We start from the raw sequence: 14814 nt of genomic DNA, 5'->3' as shown, positions 1-14814 counted from the left end.
TTCACATCAGGTGGCCAAAGTATTGGAGTTTCAGCTTCAACATCAGTCCTACCAATGCACACCCAGGATTGTTCTCCTTTAGAATGGACTGGTTGGATCTCCTTGCATTCATGGGACTCTCAAGAGTCTTCTCCAGCACCACAGTTCAAAAGCATCAATTCTTCGGCGCTCAGCTTTCTTTATAGTCCAACTCTCACATCCATACATGACCACTGGAAAAACCATAGCCTTGACTAGACGGACCTTTGTTGGCAAAGTAATGTCTCTGCTTTTTAATATGCTGTCTAGGTTGGTCATAACTTTCTCTCCAAGGAGTAAGCGTCTTTTCATTTCATGGCTTGCAATCACCATCTGCAGTGATTTTGGAGCCCCCCAAAATAAAGTCAGCCACTGTTTCCACTGTTTCCCCATCTATTTGCCATGATGGGACCAGATGCCATGATCTTAGTTTTCTGAATGTTGAGCTTTAAGACAACTTTTTCACTCTCCTCTTTCACTTTCATCAAGAGGCTCTTTAGTTCTTCTTCACTTTCTGCCATAAGGGTGGTGTCATCTGCATATCTGAGGTTATTGATATTTCTCCCGGCAATCTTGATTCCAGCTTGTGCCTCATCCAGCCCAGTGTTTCTCATGATGTACTCTGCATATAAGTTAAATAAGCAGGGTGACAATATACTTCTTTTCCTATTTGGAACCAGTCAGTTGTTCCATGTCCAGTTGTAAACATATAATACACCATAATAATTGCAACTATATTAAAAATACATACCATATGAGATTGAAAACAGAACAGTAGGATTATATATGATTCCTGTCTTTTAAAATGTTAACTTTTTAGTAAAAAGGAAATGGTGGTTATCGTATTTGACAAGTGATACTTCTTTAATGCTAGATTCTAAAACAGGAGGTTGCAAACAGGGGAACTAGTGCCACAAGGCTTTGGGAATTATTTCATGAGAAGGACAAAGTAGAACAAGGCAAGTTAGCCATTCCCAGTGCCTGAGGAACCAGGTCACTGGGTGTAGAGTCAGTGTGAATAGGATTATTTCCTATAATCTCAAGGGTGCCAGTTGTAGATTTGATTCTTCAGCAAGGTCAGAGAAACTCAGGAACTGAGGTTCACTAGTTTTTGAGCATTAGGCATAGTGCAAATAAAAAAAGAAACAATCTCTTATTTTTACTTTTAATTGTAAGCATCCTGGAGCCAAATGCTCTGCCTGTGCATTCTCTCTCTCTTTTTTCCTTTTAAAAAAATTTATTATTTATTTGGCTGTACCGGGTCTTAGTTGCAGCATTTGAACTTTTAGTTTCAGCATGTGGGATCCAGTTCCCTCACCAGGGATCGAACTCAGACCCCTGCATTGGGAGCACAGAGTCTTAGCCACTGGACCACAGGGAAAGCCCCTGAATTTTTTCTTTAACTCTGACTTCTAGAGTTTTCATATTGGCGGAGTCTTAAAGAGCTTGTGTTTAATTATGATTATCTCTTTTTTGCTCATTTTACTTTTTGCTTTTCGTAGCTGTTAGTGGCGTGGAATTAGATGATAAGGAGGGATTGTGTTCTGTAGCTGGAGCTCCTCTCAGCTTTGACTCTGAAAAAGTACCTTGAAATTAACTTCATATTTAGACAGATAAAAAGTTTGTTGATCAGTCTGTTATGTTTTAACATCACTTTCAAATGATGTGACCAACAAGGCCTTAATTTCCAAAATATAAAACAGGTAATACAACTTAGTTTAAAAAAAAAAAAACCAAAACAATCAAACAACAACACAATTAAATCAGGCAGAAGACCTAAAGAGACATTTCTCCAAAGAAGATAGGCACATGAAAAGATGCTCAACATCACTAATTATTAAAGAAATGCAAATTAAAACTACAATGAGGTATCACCTCACACTGGTCAGAATGGCCATCATTAAAAAGTCTACAAATAACAAATGCTGGAGAGGGTGTGGAGAGAAGGGAACCTTCCTTCACTGTTGGTAGCAATGTAAATTGGTGCAGTTGCTATGGAAACAGTATGGAAATGGCAACCCCCTCTAGTATTCTTACCTGGGAAATCCCATGGGCAGAGGAGCCTGGCAGGTTGCAGTCCATGGGGTCTCAAAGAGTTGGACATGACTGAGCTCACACACACACACAATAGCCTGTCATGAAAAAGAATATGAAAATACATATATAACCTAATTACTTCACTGTACACCAGAAACTCACAAAACATTGTAAATCAACTACACTTCAGTCAAAAAAAGAGCACCTGGGGTAGGAGTTAACGTCCCTACTTTTAAACTCATCCACTGAGTTTTTAAATTTTGGTTACTGTAGTTTTTAACTCTAAAACTGACACTTGGTTCTTCTTTATAGCTTTCATTTCCTTGCCAAGTTCAGTTCAGTCACTCAGTTGTGTCCGACTCTTTGCAACCCCATGGACTGAAGCACACCAGGCCTCCCTGTCCATTGCCAGCTCCCGGAGTTTACTCAAACTCATGTCCATTGAGTTGGTGATGCCATCCAACCATCTCATCCCCTGACGTCCCCTTCTCCTCCCACCTTCAATCTTTCCCAGCATCAGGGTCTTTTCAAATGATTCAGTTCTTCACATCAGGTGGCAAAAGTATTGAAGTTTCAGCTTCAGCATCAGTTCTTCCAATGAATGTTCAGGACTGATTTCCTTTAGGATGGACTGGTTGGATCTCCTTGCAGTCCAAGGGACTCTCAAGAGTCTTCTCCAACACCACAGTTCAAAAGCATCAATTCTTTGGCGCTTAGCTTTTTTCATAGTCCAGCTCTCACATCCATACATAACTACTAGAAAAACCATGGTTTTGAATAGATGGACCTTTGCTGGCAAAGTAATGTCTCTGCTTTTTAATATGCTGTCTAGGTTGGTCATAGCTTTTCTTCCAAGAAGCAAGCGTCTTTTAATTTCATGGCTGCAGTCGCTATCTGCAGTGATTTTGGAGCCCAGGAATATAAAGTCTGTCACTTTATTTTATAAACTCTTTGCCAAGAGTTTCCAGCTTTTCATTTATTTAGTTCAATTACAAATATGTTAATAATTATTCATTGAAGCATCTTTATGATGGCTGTTTTAAAATCCTCATCAGATAATTTCAACCCTCGTGTCATCTCAGTTTCAGCACCTGATTTTATTTATATATGTAAATTTAAAAAATTGGTTTGCTTGAAACTGTGGGTACATTTTGGAGAAAAGAATTGGTCAGAACAGCTAAAGAATCCTGGAAAGCAGAGAACTCATTTTGTTTGGTTTTGTTTGTTTGCTCCTAATCTTTACTTGTTTGCAGTGAAGTCAACCCCTACCCCAGGTGCTCTTTTTTTTTTTTTCAAACTGAAGTATCAGGAACATTATAACATAGTTACAGAGTATTTGATATTTAAGTGTGCCCATATATTTTTATTACAAATAAAAAAATAAATTGGATATCAAATTTAGTATAGTATTCTAAGGTTAAAGTAGTGACAGCTGAAACAGTCTTTGTTACTCTCTAGGTATTAATATAAAAATTCAGAATAAATTAGTAATACTAGGCCTCCAGAATTCTGAGGATTTTATTTTTCAAGTAACACCAAGCACAATTTGATGTTTCTTTAAAAGTGAATTTCGATGCTGTTGTTTTTACCGAAATCTGGTACATGTAACTTGATCATCAGAACATTGTAATTTATGAAAATAGTTAATTTTTAAATGTCAATTGGAATATTTTATGTCTCAATGTCCTTCCACATCATTTCTTTTATCTCCTCTTCACCTCATTTTACAGAAACTAGATTCACAAAAATCTTCATTTTCTAGAACATAGTTTTCATTTCTATCTGAAAACCTTTAGGCCTAAGATAGTTATGCTTTTTGTCTCAGGGTCTATATAATGAACCGGAGAAGGCAATGGCACCCCACTCCAGTACTTTTGCCTGGAAAATCCCATGGACGGAGGAGCCGGGTGGGCTGCAGTCCATGGTGTTGCTAAGAGTCGGACCCGACTAAGCGACTTCACTTTCACTTTTCACTTTCATGCATTGGAGAAGGAAATGGCAACCCACTCCAGTATTCTTGCCTGGAGAATCCCAGGGGTGGGGGAGCCTGGTGGGCTGCCATCTATGGGGTCGCAAAGAGTTGGACATGACTGAAGCAACTTAGCAGCAGCAGCTATATAAAGAACAGTATGAAAGCCAAGTCTAGAATCAAGAACTCCCAGTTCCTAGACATTAGCAGCTGTGGCTTTTGCACCACTGCTATCTAGGCTTAATGTAGCTTTTTAAGAGATATCATTGAAATATTGGAAAACACTCAAGTTTTAGGTGCTGTATATTCATAATGATAAACACTTAAAAAAACACATTTTCCTCTGACTGTGATTTCTCTCAAAGGCCTAGAGAAGACCCTGGATTAGCAATGTTTCCATTCAATTCCAGAGATACTTGTTGAGCAAAAACCATGTAGTTAGTCTATTTAAATAGACAAAATAAGCTTAAGACGAATGAGTAAAAGCAGTGTTTTGCGGATATAAAGTAGGGGAAAAATATACATATATATACATAATTAATAAAACAAATTCAATGAGAACAGCAACAATGGTAATGTTAGGAAAAAGCATTTTTATTAGTAGATGATAAACTGTGGAAAATTCTGAAAGAGATGGGCATACCAGACCACCTGACCTGTCTCTTGAGAAACCTGTATGCAGGTCAGGAATGAACAGTTAGAACTGGATTTGGAACAACAGACTGGTTCCAAATAGGAAAAGGAGTACATCAGGGCTGTATATTGTCACCCTGCTTATTTAACTTATATGCAGAGTACATCATGAGAAATGATGGGCTGGAGGAAGCACAATCTGGAATCAAGATTGCCAGGAGAAATATCAATAACCTCAGATATGCAGATGACACCACCCTTATGGCAGAAAGTGAAGAAGAACTAAAGAGCCTCTTGATGAAAGTGAAAGAGGAAAGTGAAATAGTTGGCTTAAAGCTCAGCATTCAGAAAACTAAGATCATGGCATCTGGTTCCATCACTTCATGGCAAATAGATGGGGAAACAGTGGGAACAGTTTCAGCCCCTCAAGATTCAGGTTGGGAGCGTGTGATTGCTATACCTCCATCTGTTGTCTTTGACTTCTTTTTTCCCAACCCCCACTTTTTTATTTTTGTTATTTGTTTATTTCCCCCCCACCCCCCACCTTTGATTTTTGCAGTGAGTTGTAAGGTTCTGCTTCCCCCCTCTTTCAGGATTTCTTCAGAAGAGGGAGAGTATTTTGATACTAGGGAGCCCAGAGGACAAATAGCCACCTCATGCATTTAATGCAGGATTTCCTTTTTGTTTAACACCATTTTGTGCATAGTTGTTTCAGTCTATAATTCCCTCATGACATACAATGTTGAACATCTTTTCATATGATCGCTTGCCATCGGTGTATCTTTTTTGCTGAGGTGTCTGTTAAGGGCTTTTGCCCATTTTAAAGTCAGATTGTGTGTTTTCTTGCTTAGTTTTGAGTTTGTGTATATTGTGAATAACAGCCCTCATCACATGTGTCTGTTGCAGGACGCGAGCCTGTGGCTTGTTTCCTCGTTCTCCTGACACCGCCTTTCACAGCGGTTTTCACTTTAATGAAGTCCAGCTCATCGGCTATTTCTTTCATAAATTATTCCTCTTATACCTAAAACATCCATCACATGCCCTAGATTTGTCTAGATTTTTTTTCTCCTATGTTATTTTCTAGGAGTTTTATGTTTTACTTTGTGTCTGTGATCTGTTTTGAATTAACTTTCATGAAGGTCTTTGTCTAGATTCATTTTTTGTATGTTAATATCCATTTGTCCTAGCCCCATTTATTGAAAAGACTATCATTGCTCTATTTTACTGCCTTTGCTCCTTTGTTTAAAGATTGGTTGATTACATTTTACTAAGCCTATTTCTAGCTCTCTATTCTGTTCCATTGATTTTTTTTTTTATCTTTCTTTTTTTTTGTTCCATTGATTTGTTTGTCTCTTCTTTTCCTAATACTATATTGTCTTGAATACTATTAACTTCTAAAAAGACAAATCTTGTTATGAAGATAGTTGGCCAATCAAGATGACATTCAGTAACCATTTAGAACTAGATAAACTAATGACTGAAGAAATATAAGAAATACATAAAATCTATTGAGGAGTGAAAATGGAACCCCTAAATAAACTAATTTGAAACAAAATAACAAAAAAAGATGTTTTCTTGAAGTATGAAATTAGATTGGATGGCTTTTAAGGACCCTCCTAACTCTCTGCATTCAAGTTTTGATTAGAAGTCTCAGTTTTTTTTCTCTAATGACTTAGACTTAAAAATCCAGTGCTAACTCTAATCTTGGCACATACTAATTTACTAAAGAAATGCTAGTTAAATAAATAAATTTGCAAGAATTCTTCATGGTGTCCTCTTTTTTTCTCTTGTAGTTAAAAGAGCCAAATTCCAGGGTTCACCAGGTAAGGCCAGACTTTAATTCTTATGTACTTCTCCCCATACTTGCTATGATTTAAAAACATTCTTTCAAAAAAGTGTAAATGTCATTTGATTCATTGGTTAAATTAGTTAAATTCACTAAGTTCATTAAATTCATTAAAAAGTCAATATGGAAAGATGTTGGTCAAGGGGGTGCAAAGTTATGCAAAAGGAATAATTTCTGGAGATCTGATGTATAATAATGTGTCTATGTTTAACAAATATTATATACTTCAAATTGCTAAGAGGGTGGATCTTAAATGTTCTCAACTCTCACACAAACAGAGGAAATGGTAATTATGAGGTGGTGAGGAATGTGAATATTCTTGATTATGGTGGTTATTTCACTTTGTATACATATACAAAATCATCAGATTGTACACCTTAAATATATACAATTTTTAATTGCCAGTTATACCTCAAAAAGTTGAAAAAAAAACAGTGCTTTTATAAAACATCAAAGAAATCTGTATCAATCTAGTGAAAAGTTAGTCTCCTTACCTATTGGCCAACTTAGTTCTACTTCTCACAAGTAACTGTTTTGAGGTTTTTATACACCTTTTCAGACTTTTTCTGTGTATGTGCATGTATACACTAATGAATCAGCTGCACGTGTCTATGTGCAACCTGCTTTTTTTTCCAACAACACATCATAAAAGTTTTTTCTTGTGTGTGTGTGTGTATACATACATCTGGTTCTTTCTTTCAAAATGTTGTATACAGACTGTTATATTTAAAACAGATAACCAACAAGGACCTACTGTTTTAAAAAAAAAGTATACAGAATGTTGTTGTACCCTAGGTCCCTGATTGAATATTCAGGTCATTTCATTTTTTTTGCCATAAGCAATGCATAATTCTTCTTAATGCATTTATTATTGCCTGCTTTTGAAAATGTATCTGTATGCTGGAGTCCAAAAGTAGAGAATTGCTGAGCCAAAGGTATGTATTTTAAACAAATTTAGTAGCTGCTGCCAAACTGTGCCTCTGAAAGGTTTTGCTGCCTTATAATCAGGCCAAAAGTATATAAGTGTTTATTTTCCCAAATGCTTACCAACATTAAATAGCATGAAATTTTTTAATCTTTGCTCATGTGAAGGTGAAAAGGGTATCTCCTTATCTTAATACACATTTTCTTAATTGAATATCAAGTTAGTTACAAAGACTTACTCTGATTACTGCCGGGGCCAGAAGGAAAGTACTGTGGATTATGGGGGGAAAGAACATACTGGGAACCCAAGAAAAATCTGTAAAACCAAACCTGGATGCAACAGGAACTAAACTAGTTTCTGAGCCTACTGCTCTCTCCAGTGGCTGCAGGTTAGGACTTCTCTTTCTGAGAAGCTGTTTTGCTCTCCTTTCTCTTCCAGCAGTCTTTTTATGCTTACCTGTCTTGCATATACCCCATAATAGCTACTCCAGTGGAATTTATGTGCCTCTCCTTTGAGCTTCAGCACCAATCACTTGTCACTATTTCTCTATTTTCTCTATTGAAAATCTTTTGTGAGGGAATCATATTGGTCTCGGCTTTTGCTTAGCTCATTAATTGACTGGCCACTTTTGGGTGGCATCTCCTTTTGGTCTGGCCAGCTCTGGTTGAGTGTGGGGGATGGAGTATAAAATTCTATGCTAGAAATCAGCTCACTGGTATACTGCATTGCTGCTGCCAAATATGGATGAGAATTCCCTCACGTGGATGGGCTTGTATCCTCATATATCTTTGATATAACTGTAGTTACAGGTATAAAACTCGGTTGTTTTTTATGATGCTTAAGAGAAGGATTTACCTTCTAATAGAAGTACATTACAGTGTCCCTTTTCTTACACCTATAACATTGGTAGTTGTTTTAAGTGATCTTTGACAATTTGATGAATCAAAAATGATAGTCTTTTTTTTTTTCATTTTATAAAGTTATGATTAACTTCTTACACAGAAAAGTGAACTCTCAGTTCAGTGTCTCTAATCATGGCTGATACAAAGGAAGTGACAAAATGTGCTGTGTTAAGTCAGGTCAGATTTCTGAGTTTTGAGATCCAGGCCACCTACCTTTGTTTGGTACTCAATGTATACTTTAAGGTTAGAGAATTTCATTTTCTCGAATCTGTGATAATATTTCTTTTTATGTAAGTTGTACTCTAGGCCAAGGTGAATAGATCGAGCTTGAAATCCATTTCCTTTATGACGGTTTTTCCTCCGTGTTTGTCACTGTAAACAACTGGAGGTAACTGTTTCCTCTTCTGCCTTCTTTTAGCACTTTATCTTGTGGTACTTACTTCTTTATATATTAATTTGCATAACATCTTCTCTGTAAGATCAATTAGATTATTATTTTTTCAAACTGCCAGTGGGCTATAAAGTCAACTTAGGTGGTTATGATTCATATTTTAATTAGATTAAAATAGAAAATACCAAGGTTATCACATCTTGCATTTCATAAAGCTTTTGTTTTTGTTTATATGTGTGTGCATGTGTGTCTGTTGGTAAAGGATAGAGTAGAGTCCTTAAATTTGAAAAACACTATTATAGCTTATGGTTTTGAGAATAGTATGTGTTTTATAATTTTTTTGTACCTCTATGTTTAAAATGATACTATATTGTAGAATATATAATTTCAGTTTTTCCTTACATGTAATACTATAATTTGGACATTACTTAATTCCAAGGACTTTGTGAGATTGGATAACCATCTGAGCACTAAGTATTATATCTTTGTTTTGCATTTTTTCAAAGACAAATTTAACACATATGTGACCCTGAAAGTGCAAAATGTGAAGAGTACAACTGTAGCAGTTCGTGGTGATCAACCTTCCTGGGAACAAGATTTTATGTTGTAAGTACTTTGCAGTAGCAGCATGCCTACAAAATTTGATAATATTTCCAAGGTAATCACATTGGATTAAACAAGTAGAGGCTAAAAATTTTGTGTATATATAAGATGTATAAAACATATTAAATATTCAAAAACACATTTTAATAGCATGTTAAGTTTTCTTTTTGAAAACGAAAGAGAGGAACAAGTGAGGTGTGTAGTAGGTACACACACCTACTACAGTAAGGTGATCTGCAGTTTTGTTCTCTCCCACATTTATAATATATTTTCAGAGATGAGTTATGAATTCAAGTAAACTCTGTTTATGTGGGTGAAAATATACCTAGTCAGATTTACCTACTAGTCAGAATTAGCTATAGTATAACTTACTTAGTATGATATTAAACCTAACTTAATGTTTCTTCAATTCTCAGAAGGCCCCTTGAAGGAATGTGGTTATGAGTGTGAGGATTGTGTTTGTGTTTCTAAGTCACCTGCTTTTTTAAAATGCTCTATTCAAACTGCTGTCTTTATTTTTTAAATTTTTTTTAAAATTTATTTTTTAATTGGAGGACAGTTACTTTACAATGTTTTGTTGGTTTCTGGCTGTACAAGAACACAAATCAGCCATAATTACACATATATCTCCTCCCTCTTGAGCCTCTCCCCTTAAGTCACCTGCTTTTGAAGATAAGGACATGTGCTTTTAATTCTTTTTGTTTTATGAGTAAAATATTCTATCTTCACCTAATTAATAATAAAAATGAGTAAATGTTAGTTGAATTGCTTGCATATGACACAGAATTTAGTATATTATGATTGTGACTTTAAAAACTTTCTATTTCCTTTTTTCCTCTTAAATTTAAGCAATGTTTTTCCTGATCTAGGAAAGGAAAGTAAAACATAGGCTATCATTTCTGAAAGACTGAGCCAATCACTTAGCTTCTCCGAGTGTCAGTCTCCTTATCTGTAAAGGTCTACTCTCTCACAAGGTTATACTTCTCTTGGAGGAAGGTGGGCACAAGTGGGTCAAAAAGAAAATATATTAAAATTTCTGTGAAATTTATGATTGAAGTGAAATTGTGAGTTTTATAGTGCATCTGAGACATAGGATGACTCTCTTTATGGGGGAATATCCCAATCCTCTAGGCTTTTAATATGTTGTTCTTATAGTACCACTTAGGAAAGTTTATTATAATACTTAAAGGTTAAGATGATGAGGGTTTGGGCTAAGACAGTAACAGAAGGATAGATGGAAGATATTAAGGAGGTAGAACCAAGGCTTGTCTTGGATGTATATGGTAAGTGGCCTGCTACTCAATAGGACAGGAGATACTGTATCAGTTATGAACAAGCTTATATTTGAAGTTCTTACAGGGCAGGTAGGAAGAACATTACAAAAGATAGAAACTTGAACCTGGTACTCGTGGAGGAAGCCTAGGCTGGAGAAATATTGTGGTCAGTTGAAGCCATGGGCGTAGATGAGAAAGCTTAGGGAGAATGTGTAGGGTGAGAAAAGGGCCTGGGGTGGGGCCCGGAGAGCACCAGTCTTTAAAGAGGGGACAAAGGTGGCTAAGAAGGAGTGAACAGAGAAGAGGATGGAGAAATGAGATAGTGGTGTCCTGGAAGCTGAAGACCTGGGGCTTCCAGGAGAGCTAGTGGTGTCAGATTTCTCACTGGTTACCTCTTTCTCAAGATTATAAACCTCATTTATTCCCTCTCTGTTGTATTGACATCAAGAGTGAGATCATGTGTTTCTTTCTTCACTCATGCAAAGTCAGCTGTAAACAGTTTTTTCAAGTCTCTTCCTTGTTTGCCATGCCACAGTTCTGGCTATGGTATATAAACGTAGCAATCCTTTCTTTTGACTTCCCTGTGGCTGTTGTAATCACTAAAGTTATTAACTGTTCCCAGCATGTGAAACATAGCAATCGTCTACAGTCTCTGATCAGCATAGTAGGATTATTATTGTTTATTTTCCAATTTCCCATAGCACTTCCTCTTTCAGCCCTACGGTGATACGTGTGACTTTTTCTCCTGTCTCCCACCTTGAGATCCTGTATGGATTTTCTCCCCTCTCCTTTACGTGGGTTTTACTAGCTGCATTACCCACCTTTCTGCTCCTATTCCTTACTCCTCCTATCCTGCTCTTCTGTCACTGGCAACGCCATTGCTGCTCACGTGTCTCCCTTTCTCCTTTTCTTTTTTTCTCCCTGATATATTATGTGATAGTATCTAATGTTCATTTTGGTGTTTCTCATTTATCTTTAGTATTTATCTTATTTCCAGGAATAGACTCTTCATTCCTTAAGGGCAAGGAGGGCATCTTCACTTGTTGTGAATATGCCTAGCCCAGGATCTTGTATACTTGTATGTACATACACTGTCAATTGAATACTATAGAGAAAAGAAGCTTCCCCAGAGCATTGGGGATGAGGCAAAACAGAGCTCTCAGACTTCTCTTAGTTGAGCCGTCTGAGCAGATGTAAATAAGAGGCTTCTTATAGAAGATATCTTCATTGTTTGGGCCTTATTCCCTAGAGTTCCTTGAAGAATAGATTTTCTTTTTTATCTGCTCCAAGTCAAGCTGTAAAGACCTCTGGCTATTTTTTTTTTTTAGCTGTTGGCTTGAGATGGGGCTTCCCTGGTAGCTCAGATGGTAAAGAATCTGCCTGCAATACGGGAGACCCGGGTTCCATCCCTGGATCAGGAAGATCCCCTGGAAAAGGGAATGGCTAACCACTCCAGTATTCTTGCCTGGGAAATCCCATGGACAAAGGAGCCTGGTGGGCTACAGTCCAGGGGGTCACAAAAAGTCAGACACAACTGAGCGACTGACACCAACTTTTCATACACTTGAGATGCTACTTAGGACTTTCTTTGAGGATATTATATATATCCCTAAGTAATTTTTCTTTTCTAATTCAAAAGATTTGGGATTGTTACATTTATTTTCCAAGGCTAATCAGTTAATTAGGCTGGATGAAATGGTGTGCAAAAGCTACCTTTCCCCATGGTGACTACTGTAACATAGTAACTGGGTATAGTCACCTACTTTTTGGTTTTGAACAGCTCTCCAGATAGCTTGGAAGTTTCTCAAGAGAGGAACTGGGTCCTGTATTCTGTGTCTTTCCCAAAGTACCAAGCCGTATGTATTGTATATGCTCAGGGAACTTAGATTAAATGAAAAAACTGAACTCAGTTCTTTTCTATTCTGTTGTATTTACATAAAAGGGCACATTTTCTCTGCTTTACTTGTCTTCAACATGCTTGATATGAATTTTACAGCTATAATGCCACATCCCAAACTAGTGAATCTAAGAATATCTTAATAGTACAACGGGGTAGCCAAGCTCTCTTTCAAGCATAGACTCAAAACTTCATGGGATGAATAGCTGTTGTTTTTCTAAGAATTCCATTGTGTTTTTCCTGCTGGAATTGGCCTTTTCTCATCTTTCTTGCATTTCCCTGCAAATAAATTTGTGCTTCCACAGGAGCTTTCTAGAGAATGTTTTTTAGCGTTAGCATAGGGATTTTCTTGTTTCATCTTAAGTCCGTAATTATTTTTGAGATAGCCCTTCCTAACTGATATTCTTCCATATATGACGCTTGCTTCTGCTTAGTTGTCGTCTGGCTCTTTCTAGTTTCTTTTCAAATATTTTTTCCTAGTTGTTATTATAGGAAAATCATTGTGTTTATTATTATCCTGTGATCATTTCATTTACAAGCAGCAGTGCCTGCTTTAACTGATAATGACTGCTGGGTCCTGCAGGGACTGGTGGTGTGAACTACCATGCTCTAGCCTCCCTCACTTGCGTCACCCCATGTTCTCATCAAGATTAGATGTTCTCAAGGGCCCTTTTACTTTTTTTTGACTCCCGTTCATATATCTGGTGAAGAAGCCTTGCCTTTTCCTCAAAGTTTCCTGTCAGTTCAGTTCAGTTCAGTTTAGTCGCTCAGTCGTGTCCGACTCTTTGCGACCCCATGGACTGAAGCAAGCCAGGCCTCCCTGTCCATCACCAACTCCTGGAGTTTACTCAAACTCATGTCCATTGAGTGGGTGATGCAATCCAACCATCTCATCCTCTGTTGTCCTCTTCTCTTCCCACCTTCAATCTTTCTCAGCATTAGGGTCTTTTCCAGTGAGTCAGTTCTTCATATCAGGTGGCCAAAATATTGGAGTTTCAGCTTCAGCATCAGTCCTTCCAATGAATATTCAGGACTGATTTCCTTTAGGATGGACAGGTTGGATCTCCTTACAGCCCAAGGAACTCTCAAGAGTCTTTTCCAACATCACAGTTAAAAAGGATCAATTCTTTAGTGCTCAGCTTTCTTTATAGTCCAGCTTTCACATCCATACTGGAAAAATCATAGCTTTGACTAGACAGAACTTTTTTGGCAAAGTAATGTCTCTGCTTTTTAATATGCTGTCAAGGTTGGTCATAAATTTTCTACCAAGGAGTAAGTGTCTTTTAATTTCATGGCTGCAGTCACCATCTGCAGTGATTTTGGAGCCCAAAAAAATAAAGTCTGTCACTGTTTCCATTGTTTCCCCATCTATTTGCCATGAGGTGATGGGACCAGATGCCATGATCTTAGTTTTCTGAATGTTGAGTTTTAAGCCAACTTTTTCACTTTCCTCTTTCACTTTCATCAAGAGGCTCTTTAGTTCTTCTTCTCTTTCTGCCATAAGAATGGTGTCATCTGCATATCTGAAGTTATTGATATTTCTCCCAGCAATCTTGATTCCAGCTTGTGCTTCATCCAGCCCAGTATTTCTCATGATGTACTCTGCATATAAGTTAAATAAGCAGAATATACCACCTTGATGTACTTCTTTTCCTATTTGGAACCAGTCTGTTTTTCCATGTCCAGTTCTAACTGTTGCTTCCTGACCTTCATACAGATTTCTGAAGAGGCAGGTCAGGTGGTCTGATATTCCCATCTCTTGAAGAATTTTCCACAGTTTGTTGTAATCCATTTTCAAAGGCTTTTGCATGGTCAATAAAGCAGAAATAGATGTTTTTCTGGAACTCTAGCTTTTTCAATGATCCAGTGGATGTTGGCAATTTGATCTCTGGTTCCTCTGCCTTTTCTAAAACCAGCTTGAACATCTGGAAGTTCATGGTTCATGTACTGTTGAAGCCTGGCTTGGAGAACTTTTAGTATTACTTTACTAGCATGTGAGATGACTGCGATTGTGCTGTAGTTTGAGCATTCTCTGGCATTGCCTTTCTTTGGGATTGGGATGAAAACTGACCTTTTCCAGTCCTGTGGCCACTGCTGAGTTTTCCAAATTTGCTGGCATATTGAATGCAGCACTTTCACAGCATCATCTTTCAGTATTTGAAATAGCTCAACTGGAATTCCATCACATCCACTATGTTCATAGCAATGCTTCATAAGGCCCACTTAACTTCACATTCCAGGATGTCTGGCTCTAGGTGAGTGATCATACCGTCGTGATTATCTGGGTCATGAAGATCTATTTTGTATTTTTTGTTCTTC

The 14814-nt window shown here is 37.3% G+C and overlaps 1 protein-coding gene across 3 annotated transcripts in view; it reads left to right on the top strand.

Annotated features, from left to right (window-relative positions):
- UNC13B (unc-13 homolog B) overlaps nt 1-14814 on the top strand; it is a 202903-nt gene that overhangs the window by 33348 nt on the left and 154741 nt on the right. For all 3 annotated transcript variants that reach the window (XM_070480297.1, XM_070480296.1, XM_070480295.1), the window contains exons 2-3: nt 6451-6480; nt 9228-9327. In XM_070480297.1, the coding sequence (XP_070336398.1) occupies nt 6451-6480; nt 9228-9327 (130 nt within the window). The remainder of the gene's footprint in view (nt 1-6450; nt 6481-9227; nt 9328-14814) is intronic.

This window comes from Odocoileus virginianus, chromosome 18 (genome assembly GCF_023699985.2).
Source record: "Odocoileus virginianus isolate 20LAN1187 ecotype Illinois chromosome 18, Ovbor_1.2, whole genome shotgun sequence".
Classification (NCBI taxonomy): domain Eukaryota; kingdom Metazoa; phylum Chordata; class Mammalia; order Artiodactyla; family Cervidae; genus Odocoileus; species Odocoileus virginianus.
Note: the sequence above shows the minus strand (reverse complement) of the source record. Positions and strands in the feature narration are given on the sequence as shown.